This window comes from Rhynchophorus ferrugineus, unplaced genomic scaffold (assembly GCF_030347505.1).
Source record: "Rhynchophorus ferrugineus isolate W39M unplaced genomic scaffold, kcgeb_rfMv2 rfM1, whole genome shotgun sequence".
NCBI lineage: Eukaryota > Metazoa > Arthropoda > Insecta > Coleoptera > Curculionidae > Rhynchophorus > Rhynchophorus ferrugineus.
This window is the reverse complement of record NW_027472580.1, coordinates 96240389-96255653: the sequence shown is the minus strand read 5'-3', so window position 1 is coordinate 96255653 and position 15265 is coordinate 96240389. Positions and strand designations below refer to the sequence as shown.

Genomic DNA, 15265 nt, shown 5'->3' with positions numbered 1-15265 from the left:
ACAGATATTGGAAACAGCAATTTTTTACGCGCTTACTACAGTAAATCAAAAATAGTAATCAAATAAACTTCAAAGCCCAAGATACTTTGATATTTAAAAAGCACATAGCACACATATTATACAACGTGTTATTAGTTAACTAGTTATTATACAACTAGTTATTAATTATCGAGTAACTGTTTTCTTCAGGATATCTTTATAAGTCTAGATCTAAGATTTCACGCCTAAAGTTAACTAGCATTTGCTAAATGTATTCTCACTGATATATTCCATAAAAGTTTACTACAGGGTACAGTATTCACACATAATTTAACTATATTTTCGTATTTTCTCTGTTTTTCTGTCGTTTTCTGTTTCGTCTCTCTTACGCAATCTCTCTTGGTGTTTTTTCTCAGACCGTTTAATTTCTCTACTGCGCATTGGTACCTTTAAATCTCAATTGTTCTTGCCTTGGAACTGTCTTGTAGATAGTCTGTCCTCATTCTTAACATACTAAGGGGCCCCAACAACGTGAGGTACTTTGTTTTGGTAAGTTTAAACCATGTTGATATTAATAATCAGTTAGTAAAGTAGTAATAACAGTGATTATTTTTATTTCATGGTATTATAAATACATTTGTATAGAATATCCCTTAGCATTCTTAAATTTATTTCTAAAAGCTTTATTTAAAGTTTGCAAATAGCCCAATATTGGAAAAAACTAAGTATAATTTCGTTTAGTCTGAGTAAAGTGAGTAGTGATGCACAAGTCTTAAAATATTATGGCTTGGTTTTTATTGATGAGAAAGTTTTTCGATACATATGCAGATAATGGAAACAGCAATTTTTTACGCGCTTACTACAGTAAATCAAAAATAGTACTCAATTAAACTTCAAAGCCCAAAATACTTTGATATTTAAAAAGCACATAGCACACATATTATACAACGTGTTATTAGTTAACTAGTTATTACACAACTAGTTATTAATTATCGAGTAACTGTTTTCTTCAGGATATCTTTAAAGTCTAGATCTAAGATTTCACGCCTAAAATTAATTAGCATTTGCTAAATGTATTCCCACTGATATACTCCATAAAAGTTTACTACAGGGCACAGTTTTCACACATAATTTAACTATATTTTCGTATTTTCTCTGTTTTTCTGTCGTTTTCTGTTTCGTCTCTCTTACGCAATCTCTCTTGGTGTTTTTTCTCAAACCTTTTAATTTCTCCACTGCGCATTGGTACCTTTAAATCTCAATTGTTCTTGCCTTGGAACTGTCTTGTAGATAGTCTGTCCTCATTTCTAACATACTAAGGGGCCCCAACAACGTGAGGTGCTTTGTTTTGGTAAGTTTAAACCATGTTGATATTAATAATCAGTTAGTAAAGTAGTAATAACAGTCATTATTTTTATTTCATAGTATTATAAATACATTTTTATAGAATATCCCTTAGCATTCTTAAATTTATTTCTATTTTTCATTAAAAAATATCAGAAGGGTTCTATCTTGCATTGTAGGATTACAGCTATTTTGTTCCCAGAATATAAATGGTAATAAATCGGACTTGACAAATTTGTAAACATTTTCTGTCAATTCTGTGCCATGCGTTAATACTTCTACTCTACGTGTAGCTTGATGGACTAAAAAATAAAATTATGTATAAATTGAATGTACTGAACCGGGTTTATTGTTCACTGACGGTTTTGATTTCTTCCTTTTTCTTGTCGTCGTATTGGTCTATACCTGTCTGGAAAGCGGTCAATCGAGCTTTCCTCAGCTCCTGTCTGGTAACGTTCAGGTGCTCCTTGACTGATGTCGAGTATTTGGATATGGAGTAAGATAAAATGGCATTGCACACCAAAATAAAGTGCTAAAAGTTCAAATTCAATCATTAGAATGTTCAAATTTTCAAAAATTTGTCTACTACCTATGGTGTTTTACGGTTAGAAATATTTTAGAGATCATAATTAATTATGATCTTAAAATTAATTTTAAGAATTAATTAATTATACCGGAATTGTTATAATTTTTGCCATAAGGACGGTTAACATAAAAACTGTTACCATGGCAATGTGACTATGAAGAATTTCTAGTCAAACTAAAACGATTAAAATTGCCTGTTTTTGTTAAAGTTTGGAACAAAAAATATGTATTAGACATTCATGTGTTAAAATAAGTAGTTCGAGATTTCCGGATGTAAACATACGGAAGATTAATTTTTTTCCATAAAAAAATCCTTGCATATTCTGTAGAAATACGTATATGTTAGATAGTGGTTGTTTTGTTTGATAAAAAAAGTGTATTCTATTTAACTTTCTGGTAACAGGAATATGACGCGTCGAAAGAATAGTGTTGGTTTGTCAGCAATCCTTCTTCAACATCTTGAATCTATATGGCAATGCTGTAGAAATACGAAGGTTCTATATCTGGTAAGTATACGAGAGGAAACATTTTATCTTTCACAAATTAGGCATCATGCAAGAGGATGACTACTCTTTGCTGATCTTAATTTGCAATAATACACTTCTCAATTTGCTGCTCATTGGCATTGGTAGACATATGCTATAACAGTTTCATTCGGTTTTAGCAGCTCATTACGAACTACATCTTGCCGATCGTATCATATGCACATCAAGACGTTATGGCCATGAATATTCCGCTTCCGGACCGATATGGATGGTTCTTCTGGATTATCTCATGACTTTATGCATTAGTAGTTTCACTTTTCATCTCTAATTACAATACGCCACACTTTCGTCTCTAATAACAGGGAAGAAACTTAAACATTTACTCCCTGTGAGAAGTACACCGGCGCCCTCTGCCCCGAACGGCGGGAAGAAAGAATTTCTTATGCGTGTTTATACTCGTAACTAGGGACTATTTATTCTGTTGCTACAACAAATTATTCGACTTTCGGCTTTTGTGGTGTAATATACTATTCTATTATAGTTATGTATCAGTTCAAATAAATTTGAAACAACAAACTTTTGGTGTTTTTTGAATGATAGAGTTGAATGTTGAATGATACACCTGGTATAATGGAGTACCTCGAATATCATCACAGCAATGAAACGGAAAGTCAGCTCTGTCCAATACGTCCTGTTTAAGTCATACTGCTGCGGATGTCCGGTTGGATTGTAATGTCCTCGGAAGTAGCAATGATCACGACGCTCATGCAAATTAGCATATTTGGAATAATCCTTTGTTCCGTATCCTAAAATATCACCGGTTAATTTTTAATTACTTCAAAAACATGCGACATCACACTGACTCGTTAATGTACTTCGAACAAAGCCGTTTAAGCTGTTTCCGTGAGTATTAGCTTTATAGACTTCTCTGGGCACTATGTCGCTGGTAAAGGCAATGACAAACGCCTAAAATTGATTTAGTAAAATAATACTTCTTTAAAAATTAATTACTTAATTAATTATTAATTAATTAATCTTATACGAGTGTCACTATTTATATTTTGGGAATAGGGAAAAAAACAAATAGTTAAGCTGCGAATATATTTTTATTGTTTTTCAAAATACTCGCCACGATGATCGATACACTTTTGCATACGCTTAAACCAATTTTCAGAGCATTTATTCCATTTCTAATAAGGTATCTTCAAAACATGATTTTTGAACGCTTCAACAGCTTCTTCGGGCGATGAAAATCGTTGACCACGCAGTTTATTCTTCACGGATGAGAACAAAAAGAAGTCATTGGGTGTCAAATCAGGGCTGTACGGTGGATGACCCATCAATTCGATGGTTTGAGTGCTCAAATAGTTGTACTCTTGTTTGAGCCGATGTGTGAGAGCTCGCATTGTCATGATGAAGAATAATCCGGCGTCTCTTGTTTGTTTTCCTTATTTCACCGAAGACTTCTGGCAAACAAATCATTGTATACCAATCAGAATTTACTGTCCTATGATCCTCTAGAGGCACTGTTGCAATATGATTTGCAGTTTTTCCGAAGAAACAGGCCACTATTTTCTTTAAAGTGCTTCGTGCGCGAACTACTTTTGTTGGATTTGGTTCATCCTTGAACACCCATACAGTCTACTGCTGCTTATTGAATTTCTTAAGCATTTCTTTGCACCAGTCGACACAAGCCTTTTTTTAAGGAATTGTAAAATTGTGTGGGATCCAACGCGAACAACATTCGCACAGCTAAGTGTTCATGTAAAATAGCATATATGCTGGTGAGACTAATGCTTAGGGATGCCTCAATCTCACAATACGTGACATGACGATCTTGCTTAATCATTTCGCCCACAGCATCGATTTTTCTGGCACAACAGCCGATTTTGGACAACCTTCACAAAACTCCTCGGACAGCGAACTACGACTACGATTGAATTCACTAAACCAGTGATACACGGTGGTTTTTGATGGAGCTTCATCGCCAAAAGTCAAATTAAGTTGATTGATGCACTCTTGTTGTGATACTCCACGTCAAAAATCGTAAAAAATCATCCTACGAAAATGTTCACGATTCAGTTCCATTTCTTGCCGAGACGAAACTTTTAACTAAATAAAAAATAAACAAATAGCGGCCGTGCGACAAAAGGTTCTGAATATGTAGATTCAATCTTCTGATTTCCTGTGTGTAGTCCAATTGCTGTATTTATTCCACGTTGCTGTTATTTAGTAGCCTTATATCATTCTTTAAGCCGAAATCTTGGATCATTTCGTATATCAAATCTACTTCGAGGTCATCGTACAGTGGTTATGAAGCGATAAGAATTGGTAATTAACGAAGAGCTTTGTATTGGATGCGTTGGATTACCAGTTGGTTTGATGTTTTGGACAACCCCATATTTGCAACCCATTGGTCCAAATTGGCTTGATGACTGACTGATAGATCAACTTCTTTAATTTTAGGTCAAGTTAAGAGTATCTTCGGACTAACCAGTACAGTTTCTTAACTTTGATTCTAAACTCCGCTTTTTGTCTAATATAATATTTCCAATTTAACCTACCGTCGAGATATATTCCGAGGTATTTGGCTGATTCTGCTTGAGGAATCGGGCAATAGAATAATAATTAGTTAAAAATATTTAGGGCGGTCTAATTATTGGTTTATTTTTGCATGTTTTATAGATATTCTGGCATGTCAACCTTTGTTGAGAGGAACTGAGCATTGGTTCGTGAAGAACATATTACGAAATGTTCATAATTTGGTCACTAATCATGATCATCAAATACAAAATGATTGACACATATTGTTCATAATGTAAAACCATTTAAATAAAGTCATAATGATTTAAAATATTTACAGATCCACTATTAGTATTATTATCAAAAAAAAAATCAACACTTACGTTGGTGGCAGTACTTAAATACGTAACGCTGAGAATAACACCATTCCAGGCTCCTATGCCCGCTTGTCTCAACGGCAATGGTCGTCGATAAAGCGCCACCAGCTTATAGGCATCCGAACGGGCTTCCAAAACGTTATTGGCCAAGGCGCACAACGGAGTCAGCGGAAAAGCGGACACGAAGAACGTCACCAGACCATACTTGATGACTGTAATTGACGATTTAACCACAATGTTATCTATTTATTTCCATCATTTACTCATCTCGGTAAATTCGGTAGTTAATAGATATCTACTGCTCTCGAAAAGACCATATTCTTCTTCCCACTGAGGTATAACTTTGGCCACCTTCTCCTTGACTCTAAACAAGCGTTTTAAAAACTTCAAAATATACCTGGAAATTAAAAGAAATATTAAATATAATATCGTACTACGTAAATAACAAAGTAATCCATATTTTCATTGTTTGAATATAACATTTCTTCAAAGGAACCTTTATTCAATGAAGAAAGTAGAGGAAGAATTTTGAATAATTTCTTAGAAGATATTATATAATTTTTGAATTAAGCGTTGAGGTAAGAAAAAACGGTTAAATCAAAGTACGTCATCCACTTCATAAATTGTGATCAAATAACATTTCCGGTGCTTTTTACGACTATTGAAAATATTTATTAACCAGTATTATTTTGTTATAAAAATAAAGAACCAGTATAGGTCTTGGTTTGCTCAATTTATGTTATAACCATGTTATAAGACTTGTGATACTTATAAGTATCATTTGGTGGAAACCTTCAAAGTATAAAACATGAAATGAATAAAAGAAAATCTGTTAAATACTAGTTGTTCCGTTCAGGAATATATTTCAGGAATTGTACAGCAGAAGAACAAAGCAAATATTACAGGTTGGTTAGTTTTAAGGCAATACATTGCAAGCTACACTGACTGAGTTAAGCGTCAATATGAATTTATTCCAGACTAAAAGATTACTGAAGAATGAATCAAAACTTCTTGATTTTAGCCTACGAAAACAACATAACCAACCATGAGACCTTTAGGAGATAACCATTTCATGAAGTTGACAAATGGCACTTTTCAGTCTCCATGACCCTCAGATTTTTCCTTTTGTTGAGAATATTTCGAATGGAATGAAAAAATAATTTAAATTTTTTATAATTCTGTTATGTTATTCAGCAGAATTTGGCATTTGGTGCCACTTTTAAAAACTAAAAAAGTATAGATTATTTTTCCCATAGCAAATAAATTAAAATGTACCTACGGGTATATTAAGCTGCAAATATTCCCTACCAATGCTTTCAGGGTTAATAGAAAAGAGAGCTGTATGCACAGAGGTACGACACAGTTAGCTGGTGTGCAGACATCCCTATTCAAAAAATTCGAAGCATGAGGAACGGAGTACATTTTCCCCTAAAATAGCCGTAATCAAAATTGAGAAACAAATAGTACGGTTTCAACAACAAACTTTAACGAAAGCCAGATAAAAAAGTGGTATGTAGTTGTTGCAGAAACTGAACAGATAGCGCTTATACAACACTGATTTGTCGAAATCTTGTTGGGTTCTTGGATTCTCCATGTTTGTCAGCTTTATAGATAAAGGGGCGGAGATCTGAAACATGTTTAGTTCTCAGTCGGTTGACGTGTATATGTTTTGAAGACTTACTTTTGAAAATAGCTTAATGAAAATGACTTGAAGCGTGGACCCCATAACCATTGTCATCCATTTGGAATTCACCAGGAGATAATAGTTATTGGAGGAGTCACAATATCTTGCGAACATAATTTGGAGGATGACGATCGTCAACATGGCCAAACAAATGATGAACAGCTGCAAAATTATTTTTTATTTAAAACTCATGCCACGATAAATTTCACAATATTAATTAATAATAGTGCCATCTGTTGGCCGCAATTTTAATAGCATAATATCTAACGATCATAGTAACGACGATATAAGTGATGACGTATCAATAATGGGCAATATACAAGGTGCCTCAAATGCTCAAATGAAAGTTTATATTTAGTGGATTAATTTATAAAAAAAAATAATTTGTCTATTAAACAAATGTTTATTAATTGTTGAAGTACACAATTTCAAAATATTATGTTCAAATACAAATATGAAATATTTAGAGAGCTAAAAAAGGAAATATTAAAAACAATGGTACAATTTTTTTATGGTTACGAAATATTTAACTAAAACTCACACGCCCTGAATTTCCTGGCTACCGATTGATATCAGTCAATTATCAATAATTTCCATATTTAATTTCTCAATCATAAAACATTCAACTAACGCTTCAAACAAAGAACTATCTATTGTAAGTTCATTGATGATACTTCACCATGTCTTCAGACTCCACTTGATGAACTGAACTTATCCATATTTGATCAAAATGTATAGTTGAGTGTATTCAGAGTTGATACACAAGTTTAGTGACGATAGGAAAGTCAGAATTAAATGAAGTAGAATGACTATTAGGCGAAAGTTAATATCAGATGATCAGATATGAAATTCCTTTTTCCAATTAAACTAAAACAAAAAAAGCTGCTGCCCTGTTAGGAATAGAATCATGGACGCGTGTGAGCTCAACGTTCTAACCATTACACCATAGAAAGAGTTGCCTACAACGTTTCTACGACGTCTCATTGAAATTTGAGGTTTTACCCCGATTTCCCCCCTTCCCCCCATCAGATCATGGTTTGGTTCCAATGACACTACCTCGGAAGTGCACTCTTTCGAATAAAAAAAGAATTTTGAAAAACGGTCCATAATTGACGGAGAAATCGGCGAACATACATTAAAAAAGTATATATGCAGCCGAACAAAGAACCACCTCCTATTTTGAAGTCCAGAATATCGATCTAAGAATGGCTCTTGTTGTCTTATTTTGGTAAAACCACTTAGACTGCGAATGATGCAACCGATAATGAAAATAAATATAAGACTCATGGTCAGATTATTCCCTGGTCACTAACACCTGTCTGCACATCGAGTGCTTTTTGACCAAGCTGTTAGAGGAATATGGCATTCCTTTATATTTACTTTACTCTTTAAATAATGGTAATACGTTATCAATCAATTAATAACACCGATGCAATATGCTGAAGAATAACTAACAAACTTCTAATCCAATAACTTACCATGAAGGCACAAGCTATGATGGTGATGGAGTATCGACAAATACGGACCAATCTTGGGGTGTACGGTTCGATTTCTCCAGTTATTTTGTTCCGTTTGGTATGGACGGCACGATCCTCAAAAACAGGTCTGATCTCGGTGTCTAAATCCTCGATGTTGGTGGTCCAACGCAACTTCAGCTTGTTCTCCTTCCTCTTCCATAAGGTGCGAAATAATATTGCTAAAAAATGAACTGTTACAGTTTTTGGTATTGGGAATAATAGGACAGTGAATTAATTTTGAGGGATATACAATAAAAAATTGAAATATGTTGTATTTTATGATTATGTAATGATATTCGTTTTTTTTTACTTTATACTGTAACTTATATTATGACTCAAAATATGAGCTAATACTACCAAAAAAGCAGAATTTTATAGAAGATTACGATAAAAATTTCGGTGTTCGCGTCGTCTATTTATAAAAAAATTTAAAGGATTTCCGTTATTGTTTAAAAAAAAGAGCTTTAAATATTAAGTAATGGAATTATATATAATTAACCCCATTGATGGATGGTGCTTTTTATATTGAAGCAATAAACAGTAAAGTATTATGGTGTTTTTATGATACCTGATTTTTAAATGAGTTTTCAAATTGAACTTTTTTACTTTAACTTTGAATGTTTGTTATTACAGAATAAAGCTTATAATGTATAAAATTTACCTTAAAACTTGGTATTAAAATACTTTCATATAATTTGTGAATATTGACCAATATGAGTACGAATATTTGATGATGGTTCATTTGAATTGCTAATTTAATATTTATTTTTTATGACTCTTAAGAAGACTAATAGGTTTTGTTGATGTACATATGACAATTATTTTTGTAATCTTGTAAACTTAAGTTTTGATATACAGTAATTTTAATTTTTTTCCGTAAAATCATATTCTGTAATCAGAGTTTGTTATTTTTAATATTTAAAGGATATTTTTCAATATTTCAAGAATTATTATAAACATTCGAAGATAACTAGCTACAATTATTATTCAAAGATTATTTTACGTTATTCTATAACCAAATACTAAATAAGGTCAAATCATTACCAATTTGAATTTTAACTAGCTTCTTCAAACTTATGTAGAACTTAAAAACTAGATTGGTTTTTGGATTATGTTATAAAATTGCTACAGTGTTCTCATTACGGAACAGATAAGAACCCTTTAAATCATAAGTCGATAGCCTCAATAGTTCAATACATGGCAGAGTTTTCCATCATTAATTGAGTTTACAAACAATATCCTTTCAAAATTAAGTCACAGTCCTTATAATAACAACAAACCCCAAAAGGACATGAACACCGCGAAGGCCAGAGTGAAGTAGTTATCAAAGATAACGGTCCACGTACTCAAACTGCAATAACTCGATAATTTCTTGTACTTGCACTGAGCTTGCTCTTCACAGGTGGGACACAAAATGACATGATGGCTGTTACACATTTCTTGTCTGTCGGCAATACACAGGTAAGATTAAGGTCGGCTAATCAATCAACGCGTTGTTATAGTCTATCTAAAGAAGCAGTGTATTCACGTTAAGGAGAAACTCAGTGATATCAAGGGGACATCACTGTATTTTTCCTTAACTTCCAAGCCTCCAAGGGATAGCATAGGTGGTATAGAATATAGTATAAAGTAAATATAATAAAATAACTCTAACCTACAAACTATTGTGGCTGTTTAATTAACTGTAGTTTAAGTACTTCGATAATATAAGCTTTATATGTACTATAATGTTAAAATAAATAATATTTAATAACATTTTTCTTTCATTATTTTATTTATATTAGAATGATGACGTTAGTTCACTGCTACTTTGGATAGACTATACTTACATCTCGAAGTTTTCGACAAAAAACGCGTAAAAAATCGACACAAAGAAACAGAGCACTCCAAGAATGGACGGGGGGATCAGCATGAGATTGAAATACTCCAGCCATGCGAAGTAAAAGGCGATTTCGTGACCGAAGTACCGATAGATCGTGTCCAGGGGCTGTTCCTTGTGTATGTACCCGAAGTTAGCCCAGAACCGTAACAATAACTGCAATAATTTCATAATCAGTAGACATGAGTGATGATATAGAATTAATTATTGATGATGATATACCGATCTGGTGTTGACCATGTTATAGCTAGCCGGTCCATCGTGTAGAGGATATGCGCAATCTACAATATGTCTGTTGATCAGTTTAGTTAAGCCATATTCTTGATCTTTAGCGCCGTATTTAGTGGATTCCAACACCATATTCACGATGACTATTCTTTCAGCGTCGGTAATTTCCCTAAAATATGCACAATTTTGATTACAGAACTATATTACTCTATTATAGGTCTCAGACGTCATTGCTATAATCGTTTTAATTGAATTTGTTGACAATTGTTGAGGACTATTGCTCATATTTTCCATGGTTTTCTAGGATTCCAACTTTCCAACAACTTATTGATGTTGTCAATAATTTAATCAACAATTTATACTGGTCATATGCCAAAAGATGAATATAATTTCAGCAAGAATATTGGCAAATTAGATACTACAATGTTAGAGGATTGGATAGAGTAGGAAGATGAATGTGTCGTGTCGTAATTAGTGAGCTATTATATAAGTGATGGAGAATATCCAAAAGATAGGAAGGTGCTATATGCATTGAATGACAGGTAATTACAATCATGTTATCAGGATCAGACTGGTGTCGTATATTATGGCAAATTAATTTGAAATATCTATTGATTGAAAAACGTCTTCAATATATGGAAAGATCTAATTTTGCAGCATGATAACGCGCCGTATTATACAGCTGTAGGGTAAGATTTGTCGCACCCGCTCTACTCTCCACACCTAGCTTCATCTAACTACCACCATTTCGTAATGACGACCCGCTGGTTATGGTCAATGCACTTGTAAATCGTGGTCTACGAACTTATTTCATTGTATCATAACCTATTACAACCATAAGCTTCTACTTTTAGATATTTTGATAATGAATTTCTGTTAGAAATTAGTTCCTGATTTTTATATTTATATTATTTTAGATTACCTTATAAATTAAGTCATTATCCTATTATCGGGGGTTTGTGTAAAGTGTTTTTTAATGAATTTGAATTAAAGGCATCGTAATTGCCTGACGAAGACTTAAAAAACACGGAACTAGCAAATTTATCCCCAATAATCACTTGGTAATGAAACGAAATTGATTTATAAATAAATGTGAAATAAAGCGGATCGTTAATAAAAAGGATGTTTTGTGTTAGTTTGGAACATCAAGGAAATGGAATTCCGAGCGAATAATATTTGTTTTGTTAGAAATCCGGAATGATAATCTCCATCCGCTTTTTACATTGTTTTTTTTTTGTTGTTGAAATCAATTTTACTTTATATCTTAGAAATAAAAAGAAAAAATGTATGTTATATTATTCTTTCTAAATGTCTTTTCTTTATTTTTGACATTTTTTTTCTTAATATTTGGGGGAGATTCGATGAGCTCATCAACAGTTCCTTTCTAATCCTACTAAAGACTTAATGGTACCTTTCTTAAAGACTTAATAGTACCTTTCTTAGTACCAGTAACAGTGAAGGCTCTACTACAATTAATTCTGAGGATTTTCTCTGATCTATGATCTATAATGTTTTTCAACTTTTTATCGTTCATAATGATTCGTTTAAAAATGGCTCCATTTTATTTATCAACTATTCATAAATGAAAACTGTATTAGTGGATCATCCAGTGATTATTAACTACTTATTCAATGGAATCCATCATCATTTATACACTGGCGTTTACTTCATGGGTCCACATTGCATTTTCTCGTTAGAAGCGAAATAGGGCGACAACGACATTATGGTATTTTTCTCCATTACCTTCTAAAGCCTCTATTTTAAGAACTAATTGAATAAATATATGCGACTTTTGAAGCCATCCTTTAGGAAAAATCCGAATTACTTTTTCCAGAGCTGTATCTTTAAAAACCAACACACAAATGGATATCTGATTATTTGTGTTGATGATGAAATAGGGCATTTCCTGGATAATCTTCGTCGGAAATATTTTCCTATCATATGAGTTTTAAATAATTGAAAAAATGGTTTCAAAATATAACTTACTTCAAATGTATGTATGTATTGATCAAATTGACACATCATTGACAAGAACTTACTCTTTCCAGTAATGATCACTTTGTAGAATAAAAGTTAATTGGAAGAAGTTTATGATATTTTATATTTATACTTTAAAATCTTAGATTGCTTTCTCACATTTTTATTAAAAAACGTATTATACTGTTTCAGGTTATGTTATACTTTATTTATAAATATACCACGCCAACAATTAATGAAGATGAAGCATTTCTTCTTCATAGTCAGTTGCGTTTTTAGTCATAAAGAGCGTTTTTATAGGTAATATAGATTGGCAGATCGCTTGCAAGGTATTATATTTGATGTTTGATATGTATACATGCAAATTTCATGTTACATGTGAATAAGGGATTGAAGAATGAAGAAAGAAATTAGTCGTCCATCATAACATGTACAATAATTACATTCGTTAATAAATACTTAGGAAAATTGTTTAAATATTTGAGAACAGAAAACTTCAGCACCATGAGATACAAACTGATGTTAAAAACTGTTAAAGTTGAAACCATCACTGTTGATAAATCAGTTAAATGACTATGAATTATAACGGAAATGACAACCATGACGAATAATAGACTCACAGTTGCGTCGGCGCGCATTCAATCCAATTTACATGCAAAATTTTCTGAAGTGTGCAATGTTGAGCATTGCTTGACTTTGAAATATGTTGAAGAAGAGCAAAAAGTGATCGACTCCAAACCTTATGTGATTAAAAAGAGGCCAGAATACTATAGCAAATATTTGAATTCCAATGTTTCTCAACAAATGCTAAATAATAGGAAACATTATTACAATTAAGTATCGGTCGTAACATTTGCTAATTAAAATTATGATGTGTTAATACTTATTCGTTTTTGGCATTGTATCAGACAATGGTGTTTTAAACGGGTTGGTATATATCGGTTCCGTGTATATAGACATTCCCTCGTTGATTTCTTCATTTCCTACGTCATAGACTTCGGAGAAATGCTTGAGGGCACTATTCGAGATAATAATTTTTACAAAATTTACGGGTACAGTCTGCAATGATTACATTTTACGCTTTCGTGTCACTAAGAATACCCTGAATCCTTACTTCTCCTTGTACTACTTCAGTTTCCAGCCCTAGGGTGTTCAGATTCGATAGATATAACTGTATCTTCTCCAAGTTTTCGTCCCGGACAACAAGAACATAATCTATACGTTTGGTTTCGTCCATGGTGGCGGATTTTCGTTTCTTCGGCGGATTCATTAATGAAGAATGTGTCAAAAAAAATTATCTGGCATTTATTATGCTGATTTTTTGACATTACTGGTTGTCGTTTATGTTCTCGTATGTTAATAATCGTTGTTAGGCAACTCCATTTTTATTAAATATAATAAACAATATATTTTGTACAAAATTATTTTATAAAATGTGTAGCAATATTTTTTTTATTGCGAAGATATTTTCAAATAGTTATTGATTTTTGATACTATTAATCTAAAGTGTAGTTATTATTTTAAAATTTAAGTTTAATTTAAGCATAATTGACTTAGTTTTTATATACTAACCTATTTATGCTGGTCTCTATATAGTTTGTATATATATTTAGACTCTACTGATTAATGTTTTTTGTGCATAAACTCTGTTCTTTTATCTACAAAATTGTTTAAATCTTTGACTCTTAAATTTTATGTACTTTTGGGTACTTAACCTATATTTGATATCAGTTGTTCCATTACTCATTGTTCTCACAAAAAAAGTTCGTGAAAGTTTAACTATATTTAATTTTTTTAATTGAGCTAGTGGATTGGATACATTAAAGCATTTTTAACGCTGTTGTACATAACGTCCTATAAAAGAAAGTAAAATTAAGTAACGAGACAAAATCATAGGCGAAGTTGCAGGGTGTGGGGGGGTTGGAAAAAAAAAATGGAGTACTGAAGGCAACAATCTATAAAATTATGTTTTTGAAAACACATATTACCAAGAATTTACAAACATTTCGTGGCCTAGGAGACATAAATTCTTCAAAAATTGTAAAATTGCCTAAAATACAAAATATATATAAATGGGTTTAAAATAATGGGAGAAGCATGTCCTAATTAGCAGACAAATAGTTAAAGAAACGGCTAAACTAATAGATGAAAAACTGAAAGAGACTGAAAATTGCGTAGCTAGTAATTACTGGCTAGAATAATTTAATATATGGAACTCGACTGCAGTCTCTATCTGGTTGCTATCTATGCCTAATTAATGCAACCATTTAAAGAAATTGATGAAAATAGTTCACGAGGCAAAGAAGTAGCCAATGAAAAAGCTTTTTTTGGAAGTTGTTACCAGAAATAACATATACTACACTAACACTCTAGCTTGCACTAATGGCTAATGATAGATTCGTCAAAGGATACTAGGAACAGCAAAAAATCCGCGATTATTTAAAAGCTTTAATATCACTGTTGTTCCGAAAGTTTCTAGTTTCATTTGTCTTATCAAGGAATTCTGAAAACATCTCTGAGGCTTTCTGATTATCTGATTCTTTTAAAGCTCTTTTAAATTTGCAAATAGTTTCAAGAAACTGTTCAAAAATATTTAAACAATTTCTTGATGAAGACAATGGAATGCGGATATCCTTGGATGTAGTTAAACGTAATTGAAAATGGTGAATTGTTTAACATGAAACATA

General features: G+C 32.3%; 1 protein-coding gene across 1 annotated transcript; it reads right to left on the bottom strand.

Moving 5' to 3' along the window:
* Positions 1 to 1439: 1439 nt before the first annotated feature.
* LOC143201700 (anoctamin-3-like) lies at positions 1440 to 13881 on the bottom strand. The gene is made up of 15 exons (XM_076412925.1): positions 13693 to 13881; positions 13462 to 13637; positions 10596 to 10770; positions 10324 to 10529; positions 9775 to 9938; positions 8456 to 8673; positions 6975 to 7139; positions 6777 to 6920; positions 6573 to 6721; positions 5557 to 5690; positions 5300 to 5505; positions 3257 to 3359; positions 3033 to 3199; positions 1685 to 1855; positions 1440 to 1625 (listed from the first exon to the last, which is right to left on the bottom strand). Exons 1-15 carry the CDS (start codon positions 13846 to 13848, stop codon positions 1602 to 1604), a joined length of 2358 nt encoding a protein of 785 aa, XP_076269040.1. The 5' UTR covers positions 13849 to 13881; the 3' UTR covers positions 1440 to 1601.
* Positions 13882 to 15265: the final 1384 nt, after the last annotated feature.

What these genes read in the sequence shown, in the direction of transcription:
- LOC143201700 (XM_076412925.1), bottom strand. Translation starts at nt 13,848, where the DNA reads ATGAATCCGCCGAAGAAACGAAAATCCGCCACCATGGACGAAACCAAA. An exon ending in TTTGTCGAAAACTTCGAGAT is followed by an intron (nt 9,939 to 10,323) that starts GTAAGTATAGTC and finishes TATTGCCGACAG; the next exon opens with ACAAGAAATGTGTAACAGCC. An exon ending in TTTATCTGGCTTTCGTTAAA is followed by an intron (nt 6,722 to 6,776) that starts GTTTGTTGTTGA and finishes CGGCTATTTTAG; the next exon opens with GGGAAAATGTACTCCGTTCC.